Source organism: Salmo trutta, chromosome 2 (assembly GCF_901001165.1).
Source record: "Salmo trutta chromosome 2, fSalTru1.1, whole genome shotgun sequence".
In the NCBI taxonomy this organism is placed as follows: domain Eukaryota; kingdom Metazoa; phylum Chordata; class Actinopteri; order Salmoniformes; family Salmonidae; genus Salmo; species Salmo trutta.
In genome coordinates, this window is record NC_042958.1 from 62,904,140 (window position 1) to 62,915,367 (window position 11,228).

The following is an 11,228-nucleotide window of genomic DNA, read 5'->3' on the forward strand; positions in this document are numbered from 1 at the left end:
AAACATAATACGTATTAGGATGGAAAAGTTCAAGGCTGAAAAACAATGAAAATGTGTTTTTTCAAAGCACGTTTACAGTTTACAGTTAGTTCACGGTAAGTGCCCAATCGGTTGATGCGAATCGCGTGATCGTTGTGTCCACTTTTCTCCTTTGGCACGATATCATGCATCCATCCACTAAAATACCAACAACAGACAGAGATAGTATTACATTGACACTACACTAAATAGAGGGGTTGGGATTGCTGGGTTGATACAAACACAAGGCGAGAAGACCTGGGCACAATACCTCGTCAGGGAAAATAGAAACCGAACGTGATGGTTTTCCCAAACACGTGCACCAAATAGGGAAGTTGGCTAACCGTTAGTCACGCCCTTCCCGCGAGTCCTCCCGTGACACGCCGTGTACCCGTAATAAACTCGCTTAGCGCTGAGAGTGGCTCCTAAATGAACAACCCTGTTCACCTGGCAGCCAAACAGTTGGTGTGGTGTCACGGGCTATTTTCGGCATCAACCTGTTTGGTGTGAGCGTTGTTTATATCAAATGGTCGTACGGGCCAGAGGATATTCTGCAAGCAACAGAGGGATAGACCTGCCAAGAGAGAATAGGATTAAAGACTCGTCTCCTTGCTACTCTCGTTCTATTTTTAGAGGGATTTCATAAGGGGAAAAAGCAAGAATGAAAGTGAGAGGCCTTCGTTACAATCAGGTTTTGAATGAACACACTGGAGAATCAATCACAGTGTAGTGGAAGATTAAGGATACTTATTTTCTATTTTAAGACACATACGTCCCAGTGCAGGTGATGATATCACTTAGAAATAAACCCTTTGTAGGTTGCCTTTGTATTGTGTAGTGGTTTGCTGAACGTAACACTTTAAAGGGGTGCTTTCCCCGGACACAAATTAAACCTAGTCGAGGACTAAAAAAACGTTCTCAATGGAGATTCTCTTTTGAAAGAGCTTTTTTAGTCCAGGACTAAGCTTCATTTGTGTCCGGGGAAACCACCTCTTAAAGCGTTACATTCAGCAAACCACTACACAATACAAAGGCAACCTACAGAGGGTTTATTTCTAAGCGATATCTTCACCTGCACTGGGACATTAACGGTGTGGGGGAAAGCGTTGAGTTTCACACATTTAGGACAAGTCATACAAACTATTCTAACGGTGAGAAGCACATTGTGATCTTGAGTGAGTGGTTCCCTTTAATGAAAGAAACCTTGGCTCTGGAGCCCCTTGTTGATGTGGATGGTGATGTAATGGGGAGCACAGCAGGAATCCTTGGGGGATCTCCTCCAATCACAAAGACGCAAGGAGAGGAGAAGAACCAGATCCCACCATGATTGGCTGGGAGGCTCACCATGATTGGCTGACTCTCAGACAATCCACAGTCCCGTTCAGCACGTTTTCGCAAAACAAACCCAGACTGCACAGAGTAGGAGTTGGAGTTGCTTCAGGGCAAAATGGCGCGGGAAAACTCTCACACGACTACGCAAACTTAGAACTGACCCAGTACAAAAATAGAGAGCCCGCAAGCAGTCTACGCTAACAGAAGACAGAAGGATGTTGTTGTACATGCTGCGTGTGAAGTACGAGCGCTTTCAGATTCAACGCCAATTTGGAAACCTACACCAATTATATTTGATATGAAAACCTCCACTTTCGTCCCAAACATACCATCCGCTCATTCACTCCTTTGAGAATTCAAGCTTCCAAGTCACAAGGTACCCAACAAAAACGAACGCAATGTCCCGCACCGATAATGGCAATGTCACCCAAAATCTGCCCCTAAGCATTTTGTCCAATAACTACTGTTCTATATATAGGAACCCCTGTTGATAGGCTACCTTTTCATTTTCTGGTCAGCACAGTGTTTTCTACCCGGATACACCCTGTTCTGGTCACCTTTGTGTTAATGACAGGAATGTTGCGCTCTGACACTGAACACAGTAGAGAAGAACAGCAAACAGTGAACCACAGAGGGTCTGAACCCTCACCCAGGATGCAACGCTGCCCCAACAACACTGATACAGCCAACACAGCCAGGTTCAATCCTACTGTATTTGTGAAGCTTGAGAGAGGGTATCAGACAAGGCCTACCGAGCCCAACCGAGCCCAACCAAGTCGTAGTGAGCTGGCCTGGTCGCGCAAACCGCCGTCGTTGAATCGTGCAAAAAAAAAGGACAACGTGAATAGGAGCCAGCACGGTTTGGTTTGGGTAGGCACGATAGTGTGAAAAAGGTATGGGTGAGGTTCAACATGTATACGATGTGCATAATAGACAACAAATGAGATATGAGAGTAGATACGTTACTGACAGACGATCATACCATTCCACTGTAGAGGACGAAATAACTGAATGTATCTATGACTGTCATAAGTAATGTTTTTGCCTTTCCTGCAGTCTAATGACCTAGTGGTTCACGGCTGTAATGTTAACGTTAATCATATGTCAGAATTTCATATTTAATCAACATTACAAAAAAAAAATTCAACTACCTAAAATCCAGTGTTTCTATGTCAAACGGTTTTGTTATTTCAGTTTTCTGTGATGTATATAAAGTGTAATATTGGGATGCAAACTCAAATCTGGAAACATCTCAACTCTATATCTGATGTGGTACAGGTGTCTTATTTGTTTAAGCCCATAACCATGTGTGTGAGGTGTGTACTTTTGTTTCAAAGTAGATTTGTTTAAGACTACCCAGAAACACTCTGTGTGACCCTGATTCCGCCCACTGCGGTAAAAAAGGTTAAATGGACGTGGAGCAAGTGATTTCTTGAATGAACAGGAAAAGGATCAAATACATTCTATTCGGTTCTACAGTATGTTCTTGTATCAGAAGAGCAGGCACAAATATATGCCGTGGTGATAGAACTGTAATACCATATCATAATAAAGCGTGCTCACCGCTTATAGTAAGTCCATGCCTCACCTTGTCTACCTTCAATTGATAGCCTGGGCGTTTATTTGCTTCAATCACTGAACTAAAGCTGGGACGATAAACCGAAAATGATCGCCACTGACCATACCGGTATTTTGCTGATATCGTTTGTTACAATAAGTAGCCTATACTAGAGGAATGTGACGTTTGAAATTATGTAAGTTTGCTCATATGGATGATTGTTAATTGGACAATTGATGGTTACAAACAGTAGTAGTTTAAAGGATAATTTAAAAAAAACTGTTCTGCACATTAATATTGTAAACTTAACGTCGTGTTTATCATTATCGCATCAATTCAGGCAATTTATCCCGATATGGATTTTTGTCCATATCGCCCAGCTCTACACTGAACACAACTGGTGCTTATTGGAAACAGGCTTCTATTTGAGCCAGGCCTCTATTTCCTTAATGCACACAGCTTTTGCTCAATAAAATTTTGAAAAGACTACCACACTGTTTATTATGACCAATATGACCAGTATAAACATAATAACAAATCCATCGCAGATCAGACTTGCAAAGACTAGGAGTTTTTCCTAGCCACCGTGCTTCTACACCTGCATTGCTTGCTGTTTGGGGTTTTAGGCTGGGTTTCTGTACAGCACTTTGAGATATCAGCTGATGTAAGAAGGGCTATATAAATAAATTTGATTTGATTTGACTTATCATGCACTACCGATTTCATGCTTCAGCACCATTCTCTAGCTCTTTGCGCCTCTTGAATGAGACACTTCTGTCTCATTCACTGCAATGATTTTGCTCTCCTTAATCTTCTTTCGCGCAATCTTTATAGTACTCACTAATGTTCACTCGTAAACAATTCACATAGACCTGCCGTTATTTGAAACAGCCGTTTATTTGCTGAATTGAGTGCCGATACCCGGCTATTAAAAGGGACAGGCCTCTATTTGAGACTCAGTGTTTAATTGAAGTTTTACTCTATTAGAACATCTACAAACCTTGCATTCCGCAAAAATCTATTGGGTATACATTACCACTGTTCTATTGACCAACTTGATTGACAAGCAACACAATCTAATTAGACCACAGCTGATTCCAATCGATTAAAATACCGGATCATAAACATACCAAGATCTCCTTTGTTGTTGAAAATGAGTTATCGGGACAAATTGCGACAATACAACACCGTTAACAAGAATTCTACTGAGGTTATATTAAGTTAGGATCAAGGAATGTCAGTTATGTGATGACACTGTGATTAATCGCTCTGGGAAACTCAATCTCGAGCCATTAGGGATCAATAGAAGATGCTAAGTAGAATAATACACCACATCCAGAGCCATACGCCATCAATACCAAATGAGATGGTCAAATATTCATATAATATCACTTAAAAACAAAGCCTCAATTCATGTTTAAACATCTTTACATTTTAAAAGGCGAGAAAAAATACTGAATTGAAATGCAGACAGAAAGAGAAGATAATCAATCAAATATCGAAGCAGATTGCATTGCTAAAGCCTTCATTGCGGATGGAAGATGAATCCAGCACACACACACAGACACACACACCTCCCAACGTCTATTTCTCTCTAGCGATTCCCCCATCTCCGTCTCTGCCCTCCTGCCACTATATCTCTCCTTCCTCTCTCTCTCTCTTTACCCCTCTCTTTCTCTCCCTTTCTCTATCCCTGTCCCTATCTATTCCCTCTCCATCTCTGTTGCTCCACCTTTCCCTCTCTCTCATCATCCCCTCTCTCTCTCTCGCCGGTGCTCCCCCTCCTTTCTCTCCCCGTGTCTACTGCAGCAGAAAAGGCAGCACAGACAGCAGCTTGTCTGTCTGTCTGTCTGTCTGTCTGTCTGTCTGTCTGTCTGTCTGTCTGTCTGTCTGTCTGTCTGTCTGTCTGTCTGTCTGTCTGTCTGTCTGTCTGTCTGTCTGTCTGTCTGTCTGTCTGTCTGTCTGTCTGTCTGTCTGTCTGTCTGTGTGTGTGTGTGTGTGTGTGTGTGTGTGTGTGTGTGTGTGTGTGTGTGTGTGTGTGTGTGTGTGTGTGTGTTATGCTACGGTATACCCATGCACTCATGCGCAATAAAAAAAAAACGCCCGTTGAATAATGGCTCTGATCATTGATCGCTGATCATATGTAGATCCGTCAGTTCAAGCATGCCGCCCATATCTTCCGGTTCAAGAAACCCTGGCGTGCCGGTCAGGAATCCATCCTATTCATGTGGTCTCCGCCATCGGCTGGAGCGCCCAATAGAGAGGCACTTCCTGTTATCCAACATTAAAGCCAATGCCTGCCAAAGGGAAAGATCAGGTGACCCAATCCAGATGACATACCTATCTAACCCTGACACACAGCTCTTCCTGTGCTGAGACCAGATACTGGACGTGGACAGCTGCGTAGTTTCTACAGTCAGGTTAGACTGTACTAGAGAGAGATGCAGTGTGTGTAGGATGAGGTGTGTGTGTGTGTGTGTGTGTGTGTGTGTGTGTGTGTGTGTGTGTGTGTGTGTGTGTGTGTGTGTGTGTGTGTGTGTGTGTGTGTGTGTGTGTGTGTGTGCGTGTATGGATGTGTATACTTATTTTATGTACAGGTGCTTGTATCTATACATGTTTGCGCTGCAGGTGTTGTTTTGTCTGTTGTCTGCCTGTGTTGTTTCCATGTGGTGCCTGGCTACATACATGCATACAGCATGTAAGTATGTGCCTAAAGAGGAGTGTTTTGCAGTGTCATCAACGAGGAAACGTGTATGGTACTCAACATCAATAGGAGTGTGCATGATTTTTACAACATGCATGATTTTAACATCTTTATACACAAAGCAAACTAAATGGCCAGCTAATTGTGCATAGCCTACATGTTATTTCCTAAGGGCATGTGTGGATAAAGAAACGTAGCCTATTCAATCCAAAGATTTAATCTATACATCTTCATCAAAACCCTGTATCGTTCTTCTTGCTACCCGTATATTATGCTATGTTTGACTTCTGCACTATCAAAGAGAATCAATCATCAAACGGTAAAAGCATTTTTTACATTCAGCACCTCAGCTCTCGTTACTATAAGCTTGAGAACCAACTGATTCGAAACGAACGCAGCTTCTAGGAAATGGGTCTGAAAAGCGTGCATGAAGGGGCTTTATCATAGCCTCGCACTGTAATGGGGGACAGATAAACTAGCCAAAAATGACAATCACCAAGGGCAAAATGGGGAAATACGAAAAGAAGGCTTGTTTTATGATCCAGTTTCGAGGTCGTATGAAGGCTCAAATGAGCGCTAAATAAATAACATGAAATTCAGCACGCTTAGGCGCATCGACACAAACAGGCTAATGAGGAGTGTTTGAGTAGGCTACGGGAGGGGGACGGAGAAAATAGTGCGCTTGGATGCAGGTATGGGACCTGTTACAGCAGGCTAAATTATCTAGACAATATTACTATGAAAACCTGAATTTGGTGGATTATGATTCAAAAATATATGTTATCAATATCACTGTCAACTCATTGACTTGGCAGCACCCTCATAACGAAACAATATCAACACGTAGGCTACTTTATAGTCTGTAATCTGAAATTAGCATAGGAGCCATACGATTTTTCAATGTTTCCCATGCTATCACAATTAATGATTCAGTATCCGTGAGTCAATATCCTGCCGTTTAACACAAGCAAACTGTCAAGGAAGTCATAGTCTACCGAAGTGGCCTGCTCGATTATGATGGCTTAATGAACATAAATCTAAGGTAGCATTATTCATGTCAACTATACGTATATTGGTTGTTTAGTAAGGGAAGCTCATTTTATAAACTTTCAACAACTTATTGCGACTCAGATATTTGTGGCCAACTTTGACAAATGAAATATGACATTTAAAGCAATCAAATATAACAAAAGAGTCACTCACCCGGGCATATTTTGAGGAATAGGGGTCTTCAAAAAGGGCCCACATTCTGGGCCTCCAGATTTCCCACCAAGTCTTTTTCCTTCCGTCCTCATGCAAGCACAGTCTTTTCATGTCCCCATCTGCGCCTCCTGGTAGCGCTGGGTCGTCTTCCGGCAACTCCGGTTCGGGATTCTCAAAGCTGTCCAACGCCTCCTCTGCGTCCCTGTGCTGCCGGTAATTCATCCAGCAACAAGCCTCCACGTCCGTCTCATCGATGCCCCAGAACGCGAGCTCCTCTTCGAACAGCGGACCGCACACATCGTTCGGACAGTGCAACTTCCCCGTGCGGTAATAGTTCAGGATGAACGAAAAGACGGATGGGTGGCGATCGAAGAAGAACTCGTCGTTTTTGTGGTCGTAGTCGAAGTTGCTAACGGCGTCCGGTTCGGTAAGCCAAGATAAGCGGGTACCGGGCAATGTTTTTAGGGTGCTTCGATAGGTTTCATGCCGCACCCCCCCGCAGTTTATCACGATTTTCTCGCTTTCCGACGGACAAGTCATGTCTGCAGTGTAACATGCTTTGTTGGATGACTTGTTCCCACCCTTGCGCCCTTTGAAAGAGGAGACGCAGACCGAACTGAGCATAGAAGAACTGGGGGAGGGAGAGGAGGAGAGAAAACGGAGGGAGGAGGAGTCTGCGGGTAGAGAAAGGGACATCATTTTAGCAAAAAGGAAAGGTATGTATAAAATATGAACATTGGAAATAGTCATCGTTTTTCCGTTACGCTATAATTCCTCGTGTAATGTGCATAGAGTGGTGTAAATGACCTTGCAGCAGGTTCATTAGGCTATAAGAAAGAAAGATTTCAATAGACAAAACAGGCTGAATGTAAAGTTGGTTTATCAAGGCTGTTCAGATAAGTAATATTCACCAGAAGACAGTAGAGATGTAGGCCTAGTCCATATTCAGTCACTAACATACAGTAACAAATGAGTGAAATGCGGGGAATGTCACATGTTTGATTCAACATTGAAGATACTGTTGTTGTCGTTTTTTAAACACTTAAAATGTGTAGGCTGAAGTATGAGAATAATAAAATGAGTTTAAAGCAAGGCAAAACGGAGAGCACGGGACTACGGCTTGAGCATTTAAAAAGACATGTTGTGTTATGAATGTGCTATAAGCAAAATATCTTCCATTTCATATTTCAGCACCTAGTATCACTCTTATTCGACTGGTTCCATTTTGTGCCTCATGCTGCTGTTACTGTAAGATGATATGCACTGTACATGATTCCAAAAAGATCCTACATTCTCCCAATTCATTGATATAGTATCTCTAATTAGGCCACTAAAGACCCCCAGCAGAGCGAACCCCCATCCCCTCCACTGCTATCTGCATGCCTCGGTACCAAATAGCGGGGGGGGAAGAAGGAGAGCTTCCGAGGAGGAATGAGAATGAGAGAAAGAGTGAAAGCGAGAGAGAGAGAGAGAGAATTTGAAGGAGGTATAACATAACAAATCAGGGATGCATTTCGCTCCTTCGCTTCTCCTTTCTCTAAGTCCCTAATGCTTTTCTGACGTTAGGTGGCACAGCATTCGATGCGCGTGTGTGTGTGTGTGTGTTAATCGCTTCCCAGGAGTGTAGTGTCCATACTAATGTTAGACCGACTCAATCAGTCTGCTATAGGCACCGTTTCTCCCTATATCCCTCTACTGCCTTTACTTTCACCTGAAGCAAGGTTATGTCATGCTGTTCCAATAGTGTCTTCTGCATTGTATTGTGTGTCAGTGTGTGTGTGTGTGCGTGTGCGTGTGCGCGTGCGCGTGCGTGCGTAAGAGAGAGGGGGAGAGAGAAAGATAGGGAAGAGTGGGGAGTGGGAGACAGATCAGAAATCAGCTTTTTAATGGAGTGATCGGAAAGGATAGAAATGATCTAGATCGGGAAAAACAAGTGATGCTCAACAAATACCTGAGGACGGGAAAGCTAGAGGGAATGGAAGAGAGAGAGAGAGAGAGAAAGAGAGAGAGCGAGAGAGAGACAGGGGCAGGGAGAGATAGAGAGAGGATGAGAGGCAGAGAGAGAGAATGAGAGGTAGGGAGAGAGAGAGAGATGATGAGAGCTGGCGAGAGAGAGATAAAGGCAGAGAGAGACAGAGAGAGAAAGAGAGATTGAGAAGCAGGGAAAGAGGGAGAGAGAGACAGAGAGCGAGAGAGAGAGAGGATGAGAGCCAGGCGGAGGGAGAGAGAGTGCGCTATACAAGTGAATGAATTCCACTGCAGTAAAAAGCCAGAATTATTTGCTTTCTCTCCTGCCCCTCGCTAGGTTAGCACATCCCCATTGCAGTGCATTGTCAGTGTAGAATCCATTTCCTTCTGAAAAGGTGTTCTTCAATGCCAAGCCTCTGCATACTGTAAACCATATGTATGTTGTTTACCTCCTTTTCTATTCTAATGGAATACGCCCCTTTCCTCTCCCTCTTCCTCGTCCTATCCCCTCTCCAGCGCTCTCTCAATCTCTAGCCCTCCCTTCCCCTCTCTCTCTCTCTCTCTCTCTCTCTCTCTCTCTCCCTTGTTCCCTCAATCTCATATTCCGCATAAGGGGCTCACATTTCATTCAAGGAGAATCTGGACTTCAGTTTCCTCCTCATCTCACACTCTCTCTTTCCTTTCTCAGTGTCCCTCTCTCGTCCCATCTCTGCACTCCTCTTCTCTTTTCCTCCTTTTCCTTCACATTCTCTTTCTTCCTCACTCGTACTTTCCTTCCCTTCCTCCCCTCATTCTGTTCTTTCTTTCTCAAAAAGTCTCTCACGTCGCTCTTTACTACTTTATCACCTGTTCATTTCTTTGGGGACTTTTTCTCAAACCATTCACATTGAGCTTGATGCATTTTTTTTGCCTCTTCAACAACATTGTCAATGTCTTGTCTTCAGCATGTACGTCTACTTTCTCAACCGCACAAACAACTTTTAAGACATTTCCAAAGTGCATCTTTAACTTGGAACTTGATCTTTTTTTCTATTTGGACTGTTTCCTGCTCATTTCTTTCTAGTTTTGTGTTTTAGTATGAAACATTGTCTAGATATAAAGATTCCAGAATTCAAGAGAGCCTCTACTCAGGTAAGGTTTACCAACTATCAGAGGCTGCTGCATGGGATGGACTGGCAGCATATGGGACAGATATAAGCACAGGTCTGAGAACAGTGCTTAGAGGGATTAGTGCCTGACAGGACATTAGATACTTAAGAGACTCTGATCTGGGGACAGTTGATGTATGTATATGTCACAGAACTTTAATAATAAGTGGTAGTAGAGTTATAGATAGGTAAGACAGGATTCCAATTCCTTAGTCTTGACTGCCCATGTAAAACGTGGCAGTAGTCTTCACTGCAGTACTCCTGATATTGCTTGCTCAACAAAAAATGCCAGGAGCACTTTGAATTTGAGAACACTGCAAAATCATATCAGTGTTTTTTTTGTGTGTGTGTGTTTACCGCATGTCTTGCAGTTGGAAATGAACTATTTCAAAGGACGATATAAAGATATAGGAGAGTTGAAGCAAGAAAGAAAGATACATTAAATAACTTGAAATGAAGCAGAAAAGGTACCCAGTAATGAGATCTAACCAACGGTCATCTTAGAACTGAGGGAGATTCCAGCAGAGAAGCGCTTCTATTGTTAATTAAGCGATCAGATTTCAGCACCGTGGACAGCAGCACTGCATGGGACGGGATAGAGTCTCTACTGCACCCACAGGGGGGGGGGGAATAGAGAATCTTAAACTATCTGCATGGAATAGATAGACCAATGTATTGTTGAGGGATCGCATTTCAGCACCATGGACAGCAGACACTGCTGTTTTCCTATGCATGGGACGGAATAGGGGTTCTAGGTGACTCTAATGCACCCAAAGTCCAAGGGGGGAATTTTTATTTTTAAATACCTGCATAGATAGACCAATGTGTTGTTGATGGATACCATTTCAGCACCATGGACAGCAGGCACTGCTGTTTTCCTATGCATGGGACGGGATAGGGGCTCTACTGCACCCAAACTCCAAGGTGGGGGGGAGTATAAATCTGGAACTATCTGCGTAGTCCAAGGTATTATTGAGAGATAACATTTCAGCACCATGGACAGCAGGCACTGCTGTTTTCCTATGCATGGAATCGGATAGGGGCTCTACTCAACTCTGGTGCACCCAAAGTCCAAGGAGGGGGGGGACAAAGAACCTTGAACTATCCGCATAGAGCAATGATTACTTTTTAAATCCCCATTCTTCAAAATGCAGTAAAAAATGTTTTACTTTATGTAGAGTTGGAGTTTATTTGGTTACTATTTGGTCATAACTAATAGCCTACATGAACAACAACAAGTCTTCAACATTGGTAAAAGCTAAACCATATGGGGAGAACATGTTGATGTTAGCATTGT

At 43.2% G+C, this 11,228-nt stretch overlaps 1 protein-coding gene across 8 annotated transcripts in view; it reads right to left on the bottom strand.

Moving 5' to 3' along the window:
- LOC115160310 (potassium voltage-gated channel subfamily C member 1) overlaps positions 1–11,228 on the bottom strand; it is an 89,897-nt gene that overhangs the window by 71,574 nt on the left and 7,095 nt on the right. For all 8 annotated transcript variants that reach the window (XM_029710669.1, XM_029710667.1, XM_029710666.1 and 5 more), the window contains exon 2: positions 6,816–7,489. In XM_029710669.1, coding sequence (XP_029566529.1) covers positions 6,816–7,439 — 624 coding nt within the window. In that variant the 5' untranslated portion in view covers positions 7,440–7,489. The remainder of the gene's footprint in view (positions 1–6,815; positions 7,490–11,228) is intronic.